Source organism: Megalobrama amblycephala, linkage group LG18, assembly GCF_018812025.1.
Source record: "Megalobrama amblycephala isolate DHTTF-2021 linkage group LG18, ASM1881202v1, whole genome shotgun sequence".
In the NCBI taxonomy this organism is placed as follows: domain Eukaryota; kingdom Metazoa; phylum Chordata; class Actinopteri; order Cypriniformes; family Xenocyprididae; genus Megalobrama; species Megalobrama amblycephala.
The window spans coordinates 14,848,406-14,864,694 of NC_063061.1; the positions used below are offsets into that span (position 1 = coordinate 14,848,406).

The 16,289-nt window shown below is 37.1% G+C and overlaps 2 protein-coding genes across 3 annotated transcripts in view; one reads left to right on the forward strand and one right to left on the reverse strand.

Annotated features, from left to right (window-relative positions):
• On the reverse strand, positions 1-11,579 carry LOC125252131 (hatching enzyme 1.2-like). The gene is made up of 9 exons (XM_048165177.1): positions 11,467-11,579; positions 3,923-3,941; positions 3,626-3,688; positions 3,299-3,439; positions 1,440-1,557; positions 710-888; positions 499-580; positions 277-404; positions 1-140 (listed from the first exon to the last, which is right to left on the reverse strand). The coding sequence occupies exons 1-9, from the start codon at positions 11,548-11,550 to the stop codon at positions 133-135; spliced, it is 822 nt and encodes a 273-aa protein (XP_048021134.1). The 5' UTR covers positions 11,551-11,579; the 3' UTR covers positions 1-132.
• esrra (estrogen-related receptor alpha) overlaps positions 10,170-16,289 on the forward strand; it is a 25,400-nt gene continuing 19,280 nt past the window's right edge. The window contains exons 1-2 of one of the 2 annotated variants that reach the window (XM_048165174.1): positions 10,170-11,075; positions 15,420-15,527. The gene's annotated coding sequence lies outside the window, so the exon portion shown is untranslated. The remainder of the gene's footprint in view (positions 11,076-15,419; positions 15,528-16,289) is intronic. The other variant, XM_048165173.1, reaches the window with a different exon arrangement.

The following is a 16,289-nucleotide window of genomic DNA, read 5'->3' on the forward strand; positions in this document are numbered from 1 at the left end:
GTCCATTACATTTATGTGGTCAAGTTACAGACAAAGGAGGAAGGAAAGGATTTACTTCGGTTACACTGTGCCGTAATCCTTTTATTTAGTCACAGTCTGTATTTCACTGGGATTTGATCTTGAGTGTTTACTTTAAAGAGCTGCGGGTAAAAAAAAAAATATATATATATACACATTTAAATTTGATCCCATTGCCATCATAGTACTTTTGTGCAGTCTTTACTGTCTAAAATACTATTTATAATATATGAGACTACATGCGTGTAATGTGCTCACCACACTCATAAAGCTTGTTGATCCTCTGAATGTCAATGTTAGACATTTCCAGCCTCTGTCCGATCTGCACCGAAGGGTTAGGAATAGGAGTGATGGTTTCCTTACCATATTGTATGGCGAAGGCTGTCCTGCAAATGAAGGGTGAGAGTGAATTCCCATAAGAATGACTTTATATATCTGTACTGACGCATGATTTCAAAAGTAATACGAGTGACGTTTTACCTTCCATAATGCATGATGGAGTTGTAGTCATAAGCGGTATTCAGATTATCTGTGTCCTTCTTCTGAAAGTTGTATGCAGATGCTGTGTAACGGCAAACGAGTGTTCATTGTTACAGAGGTTTTCATTTCGTTAAAATAATAAAAAAAAAAAATTTTTTAAGAAACCTCTATAGAATTTGAGATTTGTCCATGTTCCCACACATCTTCTAACCTTGTGGAATATTATCCCAGTTGATCCGGATGTACTGGTCTCTGTCGCTCCTGGTGTGCTCGTGGTGGAACCCCAGAGAATGGATGAGCTCATGCTCAATGATCCCGTGAGAAACACAGCCGTCTACAGACAGAGACACCTGCTGTTTCCCTCCAGATCTCCCTACAGTAGACCAACAGCTGTAAACAAAGGAATTTATAACAGTAAAATTATCACAGCGTAACAATGCATGTATGGTTAAACTCTTCAAATGTACACTACCATTCAAAAGTTTGGGGTCGGTTAGATTTTGTAAGGTTTCTGAAAGTTTCTGCTCACCAAGGCTTCAATTATTTGATCAAAAATGCAGTAAAAATGTAATATTTTGAAATATCATTACAAATTAAAGTAATTTTCCTATATATTTTAAAATGCTATTTATTCGTGTGATGGCAAAGCATGATCTTTCAGAAATCATTCTGATTTGCCAATTTAGTTCTCAAGAAACAATTCTTATTATTATCAATATTGAAAACAGTTGTGCTACTTAATATATTTGTGGAAACCATAAATTTTTTTTAGGAGTTTTAATGAATAAAAAGTCAAACGAACCACAATTATTTGAAATAGAAATATTTTATGACATTATAAATGTCTTTACTGTCACTTTTGATCAATTTATCCTTGCTAAATAAAACTGATTCCAAACTTTTATACAGTATATTCATTATTTAAGCGTGGTCAAGCTCACCCTAGCAGGTTCTCAATGCTGAGGTAGTCCACTTGATTGGTTCGTGGCACAAAACGGATGCAGGTTTTCGCAGAGATGCTCTTCATTGCGCTTTCGATCACTGCCTTGTCATCGCTATCTGTCATAATCACCAAAAAATTTTATATATATATATATATATATATATTATATAACATATACACATGTATATATATATATATACACACTATATTGCCAAAAGTATTGGGGCACCCCTCCAAATCACTGAATTCAGGTGTTCCAATCACTTCCATGGCCACAGGTGTATAAAATCAAGCACCTAGGCCTGCAGACTGCTTCTACAAACATTTGTGAAAGAATGGGTCGCTCTCAGGAGCTCAGTGAATTCAAGCGTGGTACCGTGATAGGTTGCCAATGGATAAATCCATTCGTGAAATTTTATCACTACTAAATATTCCAAGGTCAACTGTTAGTAGTATCATAACAAATTGGAAGCAATTGGGAACAACAGCAACTCAGCCACAAAGTGGTAGGCCATGTAAAATCACAGAGTGGGGTCAGTGCATGCTGCAGCGCACAGTGCGCAGAAGTCTCCAACTTTCTGCAGAGTCAATAGCTACAGACCTCCAAACTTTGTGTGGGCTTCAGATTAGCTCCAGAACAGTGCGAAGAGAGCTTCATGGAATGGGTTTCCATGGCCGAGCAGCTGCATCCAAGCCTTACATCACCAAGTGCAATGCAAAGCGTCAGATGCAGTGGTGTAAAGGACGCAGCCACTGGACTCTAGAGCAGTGGAGACGTGTTCTCTGGAGTAACGAACCACGCTTCTCTGTCTGGCAATCCGATGGACAAGTCTGGGTTTGGTGGTTGCCAGGAGAATGGTACTTGCCTGACTGTATTGTGCCAAGTGTAAAGTTTGGTGGAGGGGGGATTATGGTGTAGGGTTATTTTTCAGGGATTGGACTTGGCCCCTTAGTTCCAGTGAAAGGAACTCTTAATGCTTCAGCATACCAACACATTTTGGACAATTTCATGCTCCCAACTTTTTGGGAACAGTTTGGGGATGGCCCTTTCCTGTTCCAACATGACTGCGCACCAGTGCACAAAGCAAGGTCCATAAAGACATGGAGGAGCGAGTTTGGTGTTGAGGAACTTGACTGGCCTGCACAGAGTCCTGACCTCAACCCGATAGAACACCTTTGGGATAAATTAGAGCGGAAACTGCGAGCCAGGCCTTCTCGCCAACATCACTGCCTGACCTCACTCACTTTCTAGAAGAATGGTCAAACATTCCCATAAACACACTTCTAAACCTTGTGGAAATCCTTCCCAGAAGAGTTGAGGCTGTTATAGCTGCAAAGGGTGGGCCAACTCCATATTAAACCCTACGGATTAAGAATGAGATGTCATTAAAGTTCATGTGCACGTAAAGGCAGGCGTCCCAAAACTTTTGGCAATATATATATATATATATATATATATATATATAATGAAGTGTTATATTGCAAAAACTTCTAAGTGCCATCTGAAATTTTCTTCTAAAATTATCTTTTTTTCTTCTTTTTTTTTTAATCAGGCTTCTATGTTTATTTTCAGTTATTTAACTTTAATGGCAATGAAAAGGACTTATTGATTTGCCATTAAAGTTACATAACTGAACCTAAACATAGGAGCCTGATAAAAATGATAATTTTAGATAATTTCAGATGGCACTTAGAGGCTTTTGCATCTGAAGTCTTCATATGTATATACACACACACATATATATATATTATATATATATATGTATATGTATGTGTGTGTGTGTGTGTGTGTGTGTGTGTGTGTGTGTGTTGGATTTTCATGCCATTCAACATCCAAGTGGATTTCTAATCACTTACAGAAGTCATTAGCAATGGTGTATGGCACTTCAACCAATCTAGATGGGGATTTTGGCCATTTGCAGTAGTCGTTCAAGCATTTCATGGCATTCCTTGTTTTGGGTAAGGCCATATCTCCCTCCAGAAGCACATCACTGATCTCTGAATCAAAACAAATAAAAAAGAGTCAGAATCATTTCACTCATTTAATTAAGGAATTCTCTTAGAGAAAATAATGTAATGATGTAATTGAATCACATATGAAAATGTACAGCTTATATATATAGTATATATACATATTTTTATTTCATTTTTTATTGTCATAATAAAGTAGTAAATAACTATCACCTTTGTTTGCCTCCAGAATTCTTGAGGAAATATCTATAACGTTGTGCATCTCAGACTGGATTTCTGAACAAAGAATGACAAAATTAAACCATACTCTCAATACCCAAATCAGTGGTCCTTGGTACTTGGGACCCAAAGTATGTTGTATTTGGCCTTATTTAACACAACTGAAGCAGATCATCGGTTCATTAACAGAAAGACACATAAATCTCTCTTATCTGTTTCAGATAAGAGAGACATACAAAATGAGCAATGCTGTGGGTCACAAGGATGCAAGAGGGCTGAATAGAAACTCACCTTGATCAGTGGGCAGCACCTGTGGAAAGAGCAGATACAGAGTGAGTGAGTGAGTGAGTGAGTGAGTAAATTATGAAGTGAAGATGCTCTATGCTGAAAGCTGCAGCTCGTACCGTAGCAGGAAATGCTAGAGAGAGATTTAGCAGCACAGCTGAGATGGAAAAAAGCAATACACGCTCCATTTTCCCTCAGTGTGTCTCAAAAAGGATTTCTAACTGAGAGGGGACCGTGAGAGAGCTGAGCAGGAGCTTTTCTTATATAGAAAGATCTGGGAGTGTCCAGCATTGGGGTTAAGGTGTAAATCAACACAGATCACTTGAAAAGATCTGAAAAGCTTTTAGCATGAGGTTACATCAGCCCCACCCATAATAAATAAGATTACATTTGTTTGTTTCAGATTTAAACTAAAACAGCAACTTTAGGCCTAGGCAATCTTGCATTCTTGATGACAACAAAGGTGGTCTTTCAGATGGTCATACTGCTGCATTAAATTCAAACAGAAATAAGAGCTAAAAAGCTCATTTTATGTACACTATAATATACACTTATTCAAACTTATTCAATGCAGAAATCAACATATTAGAATGATTTCTGAAGGATCATGTGACAGTGAAGACTGGAAGAATGATGCTAAAAATTCAGCTTTGTCATCACAGGAGTAAGTGACTTTAAAATATAAGAAAAAAATATATATATAATATATTAAATTGTAATAATATTTCATAATATTTGTTTTTACTGTATTTTTGACAAAATGCAGCCTTGGTGAGCATAAGAAAGTTTTTACAAAAACACTGACCCCAAACTTTTGAACAGTATATAATATAAAAAGTTCATCAGGAGCCATTTAATGCTCATCAGAGCTATTGATAAATCGCCACCTTGGAATTATAAGGTTCAATCTGCATTCCGAGCGGTTTTGAGATACTGAGTTTCAAAGATTTTGCATTCCATATGACAAAAATATGGGGAACAAGTTTCTTTCACATGAATATGACAGAGACCCTAAATGTATTCTAAATGTATAATATCAAAATCCTCTCAGATTTGTAAATGGGGATTTTTGGAACAGGCTAAATGCAGATAGAAACTTCTAATTCTAAAAAATCACTTTCCGCTTGGAATTATAAGGTTCTATCTTGCAAAACATTAAAGGTGCCCTAGATTATGTTTTTAAAAGATGTAATATAAGTCTAAGGTGTCCCCTGAATGTGTCTGTGAAGTTTCAGATCAAAATACCCCATGTTTGTTTTTTTATAAATTTTTTTAACTGCCTATTTTGGGGCATCATTATAAACGCGCCGATTTTATGCTGCGGCCCCTTTAAATCCCGTGGTCCACGCCCACAGAGCTCGCGCTTGCCTTGAACAGTGCCTTAACAAAGTTTACACAGCTAATATAACCCTCAAAATGGATCTTTACAAAGTGTTCGTCAGGCATGCGTCGGATTATGTGAGTATTGTATACTGTTATATTGTTTACTTCTGATTATGAATGAGTTTGATAGTGCTCCGTGGCTAAAGCAAACATTACACACTGTTGGAGAGATTTATAAAGAATGAAGTTGTGTTTATGAATTATACAGACTGCAAGTGTTTAAAAATGAAAATAACTCAGTGAATACACTAAGAAACGATGGTAACTTTAACCACATTTAACAGTACATTAGCAACATGTTAACGAAACATTTAGAAAGACAGTTTACAAATATCACTAAAAATATCATGTTATCATGGATCATGTCAGTTATTATCGCTCCATCTGCCATTTTTCGCTGTTGTTATTGCTTGTTTACCTAGTCTGATGATTCGGCTGTGCACAGATCCAGACATTAATACTGGCTGCCCTTGTCTAATGCCTTTCATAATGTTGGAAACGTGGGCTGGCATATGCAAATATTGGGGCGTACACCCCGACTGTTACGTAACAGTCGGTGTTATGTTGAGATTCGCCTGTTCTTCGGAGGTCTTTTAAACAAATGAGATTTATATAAAAAGGAGGAAACAATGGAGTTTGAGACTCACTGTATGTCATTTCCATGTACTGAACTCTTGTTATTTAACAATGCCAAGATAAATTCAATTTTTCATTCGAGGGCACCTTTAAAGCAATAATTTCCAAGAAACACAAACAGTTTACTTAAAATTTGTTTTAAAACATAAATTAGTGTCGTAACAATGTGTCGACATGTATGAGAAAGTTAAATTTAATGCTTTCTATGTCATTTCATATTTTACAGCAAATAATTATTTTCTGGATCAAGTTAAGCATAAAAGGCAGTGCTAAATATTATGTCTGCAATTCATCTGACTAGGAATTCCACAGAAAATGGGACAGGTAAAATGGCTTTCTCTCTAGAGATCAGTATGGATTGAAAAGATTGTAGACAAACTCTGATGTTGGCTTGAGAAAGCCTAGCCAGAAAAGATAGACAGACAGAATGGAAGTTTAAATGAGTCTATATGGGTGTTTAAATGTGGATTTTGACAGGAGATGGCTCATTGGTCCTCTCGTGTGCATTCGAAGTGCTGATTGGCTCACGCAAATAGAACCTTAAGTTAGAGTTCAACTTTGTAGATAGAATCTTATTGTTTTCTAAATAAATAGTCCTAAAATGTACACAACTTTAAAAAACACATCACATATTGTAACTCAATAACTAAATTTTGGCAAAATGTCAGATAGAACCATATACACCACTTTTGTGCAAGAAACAGGCCTAACATCATATATGGCTGGAACAAAACTCAAAAACAAACAGACAAACAAAAAACTTGCATGTGAATAACAACTGAAACATCTTGAGCAACTGTGAAGGAAACAAATGTAATCCGACTCAGTGGGTGAGGTTGCCATAATCCTGTGCTGAAAGCTTACCTTAAAACCCTGTGAAGAGCTGAAATAAGACCTCACAGCAAAGTGTGTTCAAATCTTTTCATTTAATGATCCAAATGACTTGCTTGAAAACTGCAGTCACTGTAATCACATTAGTTTTTAATTGGAATTATTATTTAATTATTTATTATTATTTTTTTAATTCTGTGCATTTTTCTTTTGTAGACAAAACTTCACTGAACTGTATAGGAAACCATCAGTCCCACTTCTGAACTCTCAGAAATGGTCAGACAAATTAAGTCTGTCATTTAAAGTCGAGATGAAACTGAAGTTGCAATAGTCTTTTCATCCTTTTTGCGATGTATTTGTGACCCTGGACCCTGGTCATTAGCCGCATGGGTATATTTGTAGCAATAGCCAACAATACATTGTATGGGTCAAAATTATTTTTCTTTTATGCCAAAAATCATTAGGATATTAAGTAAAGATCATGTTCTATGAAGATATTTTGTAAATTTCCTACCGTAAATATATCAAAAAATTATTTTGTGAGTGGATATGTATAGCTAAGGACTTCATTTAGACAACTTTAAAGGTGATTTTCTCAATATTTACATTTTTTGCAGCCTCAGATTCCAGATTTTCAAATAGTTGTATCTCGGCCAATATTGTCCTATCCTAACAAACCATACATCAATGGAAAGCTTATTTAGTGTATAAATCTCAATTTTGACTGGTTTTGTGGTCCAGGGTCACATATTTGAGTGAGACAACTTCTCGAACAAGAAATATAGGGTGGGACTTGATTTTGTCCATTGGGAATTGATTGGATTGTTGGATCATTGTGGTTTGCCATTGGTCGATCTCATATGAGTGACAGGTTGTCCCGCCCTCGTGCCAGTAAACACATCATCAGAGAAGATATGCCAGTGCAAGAGGGAGGGGAAGATATTTTGATTAAAGATTATGAGGGCACATGAACAAAAATATATATACAGATAAATAATTTATAATACTGCAATGTTCCATTGAAAACTGGTCATTTTGATTTCATGGTGACTTTAATTTGAATATGGTGATTATGGTGTTCTGACAGAGGGAGAATACAGCAACTCTGCTTTCATGTGAAATTGAGTAGGTTTGCTAAATTTTGGTCAACAGCAGAACAGAAATAGGCATCTAGGGCTGTTCTATTTTTTCCTCTTACCTGCAAAAAATCCAAAAATAAACACTAGCATGAATTATATTACATCATTCATTCACCTTACATTGCACGGTGAACATTACAAATTTATTTGACAACCTTGAGTACTCGTGACCAACGTGAGATACAGAAATAAAAATGTTCAATACCACGCGTCTGTCACTCCTTATTGCGTTATTCTTTGCATTTTGTATTTCTCCCTGATTGTCTTGGCATCACTGCACACTGTTATCGCATTGTTGCTACACTACAGGAGCTTAAACTGGGCCACATGCTCGGATGTCTCAACTTTCGTGCACGGAAACATATGACCTTGTGCGCGAGGACACTCTGTACATAGACGTCACTAGTCGGCAGACTGGCACAATCCACTTATCTGCTGAATAATCACATCACCGCTAGATGGTGCTGCGGTGCGTTTGGATGCTTCCACTATGATGCAATTACAGCATGCGCTTCTTTGGAGGGTTTAATTATAGTTACAGACCACTCTAATATATATCTATACTATATAAATATGAAAATGCTTTGTGTTGCATTCAGATCGAAATGGGAAACAGATTATACTCAAGTATACGCGTGCCATCATACAGTTAAGCATTAGGAATGACAGGCCTACCTTTTATGACTCTCTCTCTCTCTCTCTCTCTCTCTCTCTCTCTATATATATATATATATATATATATATATATATATATATATATATTCCCCTTTTACCATACACTAAAACTTCAAAGGGTAATTTATTAAATCACCAAAAGTTCCTCTCATGTTTAAAATAACCAGTAGCTATCTGTGGGATTGAAGACAGCACATTGTTTTGGCTGAAGTAAAAAAATAATAAAAATTCCAGATGATTTTGTGTTTCATTGCGAGTTTGATAAAAAGGAAAGAAGGTGTTATTTAACATGAGAATGATTCAGTGTCCCCTTACTGCATAGCCTTCACCTCCCAGCTGTTGTCTTTTTGAGGCTATTATATTTGTGTAGTTGCTCCCACCTGTTTCTGGGGTCATGACCTCTGTCAGCATTCCAGAGCACCGAGGTGTGACCTTTTGTGGTAGAGCCATAAACCAAATCTACACAAAAGCCTCCGTCGGAAAAGATCTCATGATAAAAGTTGTAAAACATCTACCAAACTGTGACAGAACCGTTCAAATGAGGGCATGTGAAGGAGCTCCGTGTGAAGAGCCTCAGACAGAATGCGCAGCGCGGCTGAAATGCAGCGTAGGCTGCGTCGAGGAATGACCTTGAATTCAAGGTCGCGTGCGCGTTCTCAATGACAACGCGAGCACCAGCGCTTCCTGTTTCCCTTTTAATCGTTTTTCATGCAGCACGCCGTTGCTTCCACACACATACATATGTATTTTGTTCTTGTTAGTGTTCTTAATACGCCTCATTTCAATTAATTTCACAAAACGGACAGGTTTCAGTCATGCTGTCTGAGATGCATTCCTAAAATAGCCCACTGTAGCCTAAAATTTCCTTAACACGGGACTCTTTTCCGTTACACCACTACGCGGCTTTGAGACGCAACGCTCTCCTTCTCTCAGCCCTGTGATCAGGTTACGCGGATTGTAGTCTCTCCTTCTTTCTCTCCGCAGTCACTGTGAACTCTGCGCTGCTGGCTCTCAGCCCAAAACTGTTGTAGGAACCAGCTGACTATGGGAGGCCTAGAGCAGTGAGTTGGGTCAGTGTCACAAGACCGAGAGGACTGACATTTTCCATGCCTTCTAAAGCGATGTTTGATTTACAGCTCTGCCTTTTGAGCTCAATGGGACAAACGCATTCTGTCGCATTAATACGGACTCGTTTTTTCCTGAAAGGAACGTATTTGGACCACACAGCCTACATTTAAGCTTATATAGCCTAATATAACCTGAGCACTTCAAGAAAGCTACATGAGGACATTGAAACGAACGCTAACTCTCAAAAACACAGAAATAATGCCGTAAACATGAACTAAACAACATAAAATGTAAAGCAGTACAACAGATAACAAAATAAGAAATATGAGTTGACTCGTATTTTTAGGCTAGTAGTTCTTTTACTGAATGCCTATTTAGCTAATGTAGCTAAAAATAATGTAGTCACATAAATATAATTTTCATCCATATATAGGCTAGTTACTTCCGTTAACCACATGGTTTAGTGTATAATTCATTCAATTTGACAGTAACTATTATGATTTTCCCTTAAAATCGTTATTTGTTTACACTGCGCGCGCATGTTCCGTCCATTATTCGGTTGGCATTAAATCGCAAGAAAATGTCAAATGTTTTAAGCTCCCTTCTTGAATAATTAAAATACTGCGCAACAGTGAAAAGCATAAGCTTTATAATTTTGGGACTAGAGCCAATGTTTTATTTGCTACAGCTTTGATGAACCCTGTGGAAAGGCCGATTTATTCATAGTCACGAATCGTGACATTTATTTAACGTCCTCTGCTGTTTACACCACGCTTTGTTTCATTTACTTCTCAATCAGCTACCAAAATAGCCCGGGATGTAAGAAATCCGAGTAAAGTCTTCGGATAATTGATCAAAAGTGTGTAAACTCGTGAGTCACGCATACAGTAGGTCAATTTCTCTTTATTGTTTAAAGCGCTGCTGCTGCCGCTTGTGACGGAGGCGCGAGGACGCGTGATTGGAAGCGGGAGCGGACGTAACGGAGAAACAGCCGACGCAAGAGCAGAGAGGGAGGAGAAAGAACGAGGATATACGTAACCGGGATCTCAGCTGTATTAGCGGAAGACAGGATTCAGGCTTCCAGTGACAACCGAAACAGCAATATGGGGAGCTAGTCCAGGGAAGAACATGGATTAAACATACGCGCTTTCTCAACTGACTGCACTCGCGCCTCCATTCATTCAAATTATCGAGTAGTTGCATTGATTTTATGACACATATAGTACCTTATCGTACGTAATACAGCACCAGAATTGCTAAGTAAGGTAGCCCACTTCAAGAAATAGGCAGAGTATCTGCTCTTTAAATCCGCGTGGACACAGTGCTGTAATATTTGATAGTCCTATATACAAATATCGGATTGACTGTTTTGCTCAAGGGTTTCTTTGGTTGTTTTCGAGGCACCAGCAATGTCCTCTGAAATACTGGTAAGTATTCATCCAACCGGCACCCAGCAACGCAGTATGCTCCTTTATTTCCTGCGTTTTAATGTTAATGCGCGTGTTGTGAACCTGTTTGATAATCATGATTCTGTCGTCATACAGACCATCACTGGCAAATGTCTGCTGTCGCTTTACTAATATTTCCGTGTTAGGCTCAGCAGTAAAAACTTTACACTGTAAATAGGTCGGTGTGTTCTGATAGTTTGCTTGTAAGACTACTAACAGCACGAGAACATGGCTTGGCAGATTTGATTTAGAGACCTAACATTTGAATTCGCAGACTGTATCTTAATCGTTGCATATAAATGAGCATTACGCGCTTCTTACTGCGATAAAAGGGGGAAAAGTCCGCAGTAACACTTTGCAGCACGCTGACCTTGATCGAGTTGTCCCCTGGCTCATACATTGTGTCAGCTCGTGAGATTTTACCTCGGACTCTAGTACTCGAGGCATGTCGCATTACCGGTACAGCCTTTCAGTCTGGAAACAAACTACCTCACGCGCGACAGATCTGCTTTGCATTCTTGTATTCTAGGCATTTCACGTCGTCACTGACGTAATGCAGTTGGTACAAGAACGTAGTAATTTTATTTGGCTTTTAAAAGTCTTGCTTGCACTCTTTGAAGCAGACTTTGTGGCAGTGGTTATGTTGTCAAATGTAAAATACTTACTTTACGATTAACCTAATCGTTTCCTATATATAAAAAAAGTTTTACTCACAAAGAAATAGTTTATTATTTCAAAAAAAAAAAAAAATGCTTAAAATGCTTTACAAATAAGTTTAAAATGATGTACTCCGACCAGATGAAAGTCACCATGAAACCAAAATGGACAATTCCTATTTTTTTAAGGGGATATATTGCAGTATTTATAAAAAATTATTTATCCATGCACGTTATTATTATTTTTAATTCATGAGCCATTGTAATCTTTAATCAAATAACTTCCCCTCCCTCTTGCACTGGCATCTCTTCTCCAATGACGTGTTTACTGGCAAGGGGGCGGGGCAAACCTGCCACTCACATGAGATCACAGCAATAGCAAACCACAAAGATCCAACAATCCAATCAATTCCCGATAGACAAAATCAAGTCCTGCCCTCCATTTTTTTCTTGTTCGAAAATCCATTTAATTTGGATACACATCGCAATAGGGAATGCTATCACAACTTCTTTTTCATGGTGACTTGAAGACTCCAGTCATGTCAATAAAAGCTGATTTATTTTACATTGAGCCAGTTACCTTCATGGGGGCAGATATGTGTGACAGATCATGTGATGTGACCAGCCGTATCAGTAACATCCTTGTTACTGAACATTTCTGGAAAGAAATAATAATGGTGATTGCAAATAGCGCATTTCTAGTAACTAAAATCTGCGTGATTCTGCATCCTGCCTCTAGGAGTCAGTATAAAGCCCAAAGTATGCTTTTTTTTTTATGGCACTTCGGCACAGTAGAATGCTTTGGCTTTCAACAGTGTACTCCATTTGATAGTGTGCGTGAACACAGGTGGTGGATACTTGCGCACTAGCAGTGTTGCCAATTGCTTTCAGTTGAAAGTAGCTAAAACTGGTCGCTGAATGTCACTAGATGACGTCATACTGGCGAGTCCACTAATCTATATTAATATAAATATAGATCAGTGGGCGAGTCACGGAATCTAGATAAGGTTTGTCCAAGAAGTTGCTACATTTGTCGCTAGGCTTTTGAAAAAAGTCTCAAAAGGGGAGGGGAAGTCGCTAAATCTAGCGATTAAAATCGCTAAATTAGCAGCACTGCACACTAGTAAGTTTCATCCTTGTTCAGTGTCTGCGCTATTTCTCTCTGAAAGTTATGAGCAATGAAATACTACAAAGTTTAAATGTTACGGGTATCTCTGAACCTCTCTCAAGGTGCATGTAAGCTGCGAATACACAGTATGCACGGTTAGAAAAACCGGGTTGCGTGTGTACAGTACGCACGTACTATGCTGATGATAAAATTTGTGTCATGCACACATAAAAACCGAACTTGGTCTTAAGTCCTAGACAACTGCCATATAAGTCAATGCAACAAACAAATATTGCTGATTGCACTTTTAAATTGAAGCATAATCAACAATGTTGCTTCATAGTTAATGACTGGAAAAAAATAACCAATTAGAGAGTCTCTAAATTTTTTGCTTGTGGCAGTTTTTAATACTTTTTTACAGTTACATATAAGTCTACTGTATAGGTTACATATGTGATTAAAAAATCTTTTTCTAATGATTGTGTATGCTTTATAGAAACTGACTTATAGTTCCGTTGACCACTAGGCCCCTCTTGGCCGTGATTGGGAATCTCTGATCTTAAGAAGCTGTAATCCAGTTTAGCAATCAACCTTTGAATTGTCAAGGCTCGCTGAACAAGGTCACCTTCTGAAGTCTGCTCTTACAGTCTTTGTTCTGCGGTTGCATGCATGCTGTAGTTGAAGTTCAAAGGCTAACACACGCTACTTATCTCTGATTTCTCTGCTGAGAATTAGATTTACACAGTAAACTTTACATTGGAAATCAGTTGATCACTGCTACTATGCTTTAATTTTACACAGCACCACCTGACATCTATACTGACTAGGGCTGTATGATATATCTTTAAGCATTGATATCTCTTTGTAGCTTTAACAGAGATTCATATATTTAATATATACAGTGAAAGACTATGCAGTGTAATTTTACTTTGGTCATTCAACTTCTGTACCTGAATACGGTTAGACTTGACTGAAAAACATAGGCTAAATGACTTTATTTCATTTGTATCTTTGTTCTATTTTATCTGTGCTTGAAATTTGTAATATATAATATAATATAATATAATATAATAATATTATATATCGCAATCAGTTTTTTATATTGTGCAGCTGTAATACCTGACTACTGTGACTAGTTTAACAGTAGGTATAATTCTGAAAAGTATAGCTGTTTTTAACTAGTGTACCTCAACAATAAATCAGTAACCTCAGGTGATAGAAAAAAACTCTTTAGAAATCTTTAACTAATGTTACAGGCCTGCAGCACTGAAGTCTTAAACGACTTCACTTTTGTACTTTTAAAATTTGCGACAGACGTTTAGTTCACTTAAAACATCATTAATTAATTCTGTTAGTTACATTATATGCTTTATAGCATAGCCTACAAAGAGATAAGTCACTGAAAGATAAAATGCATTGGTTGAGTATATTTCGTCTCTAAATATAATGTAAAAAATGAAAGTGAAAGTCTATGTATGGAAGTTTTCTGTAAGTGAACTTAAAAGTTTTAAAATTTCAGATCTCTGAAGTTTAAAAATCTCAGATATAACTGGACCAAAATCCCTGTGATATTTTTATCAGTGCACATTTAATATCTGGAAAATATCTTAAAATATATAAATAATAACCTGTAAACTTATATTTTATTTATTTAAGTTAACATTTATTTTATTTATAGTAATGAAAATTGTTTTTTTTATGGTTTTAGTTTTAGTTAATTATAATAACCCTGCAGTTACTCGTATCTCTTTTATAATTTGAACTTGCTAAATTGTCTCCGCTGTGAAGCATATTGTTTTTCACATGTATTTGCTGTCACACAGAGCCCTTTCGGAGTTACTGTGCCTGTCCTTCAAACCCCTCCAGTGACTTTGACCTTTGGAATGTGTCAGAGAGCAGAGGGGGGAGGGGGAACGCTGTGTGCAGAAATCATATGAGAGTATCCGAGTGTCCGAATGCGTGCGAAGATTGAGTGAATGACAGTGAGCAAGACCAGAGAATGGTTGCATGGGAGAAAGACAAAGAAATGGTTTTTCCCTCAGTCAGCAATTTGTGCCGAATGGTGTAGGTGAGGGGTAAAACATGGATACAGTGTTATAGATGCAGATTATTATGGGGTATATATATCAGGCTCTTATACAGCCCTACAAGAGGTTTGTGTGACATTAACCAGGACTGACTCCCTCCTTTTTTTTTTTTTTTTTTTTTTTTTTTTTTTTTTTTTTTAAAGAAAGAAACAAAGTGAGAAATCACTATGCAAGACCTAATGCTGCTGAGACCAAATTTACAGCTAATGTTGTCTCTGATTAAATCTGGCATTTTTGTTAGATATCTGCAATGCTTTTATGGGAGGTTTAATTTAGTTTTAGTTTCAAGATGATGTGCTTCAGACTAATGGTGGTTTTGGTTTTATTTATTATTTAGCCATTTGATAGCAATATGTGCCTCTGCTGATGCAGTACATTTTATGAGGCCTTATTTTGTAATGCATAGATCTGTCATGCAAATTCAGTCTAATAAATCTGTTGATGTATCACTAATTTTCTCATTTTTTGCCAGGGTTCCTGATACCCAGTTTGAACTGACCTGCAGCCTTCTGACGCCAAAATAAAGTGAGAAGATTTTCAGCATACGCAAGACTAAAGACCTTTGGCTTTTGAGCAAAAGGTGAGCTAACATTTTTCTCTTATTTTATTCATACTCTGATTTGAATTTTCATATACAGTGCACAGCATAAATCAGTACACCCCCTCTGAACAAATACAAAAGATGTATTTTCTTTATGATCACTAATACAATTCATGGAAAGATGGCAAAACTAAAATGTATTAAACATATACATAATGAAAACTGAGAAATATGTCATTATTAGCCATAAAATAAGTAAATTAGCCAATTTTGTTTAAATTAAGGATTGCAGAAATGAGGACACCCTAGATTTAATTCAACAAATGTATAATATTCTAGTACTTAGTATGCCCTCCATAATTTTGAATATACTGCTCTGACCCTTCTTGGCACAGAGTGTACAAGTTCATGACAAATTGTCACATCTGTCCTGTTTAACTCCTGGATGATGAGCTCCTTAAATGCTCTGATCTTTAATGGGGAGTGTTGCTCAACTCGTCTCTACAGAATCCCCCACAAGTGCTCAAGAGTGTTAAGAGTGTTAAGTGTTAAGGTTTTTCACCTTGGGAGAATGCATATCCTCATTGTCATGTTGAAAAATGCCCAACAATGCAGGAAATGAGGAAAGGGTAACATCTTCTGTTTCAAGTTTGTGTATTGAATTACACAGTGGTGTGGGAATTCATGACAGCATTGATAAAGCACAACTCCCTCACACCTTCAGCACTCATTCATCCCTATATAAGAGCTTTACTACCACTGAACTTTACTGTGGGAACCAGGCATTTCTCACTGTACTCC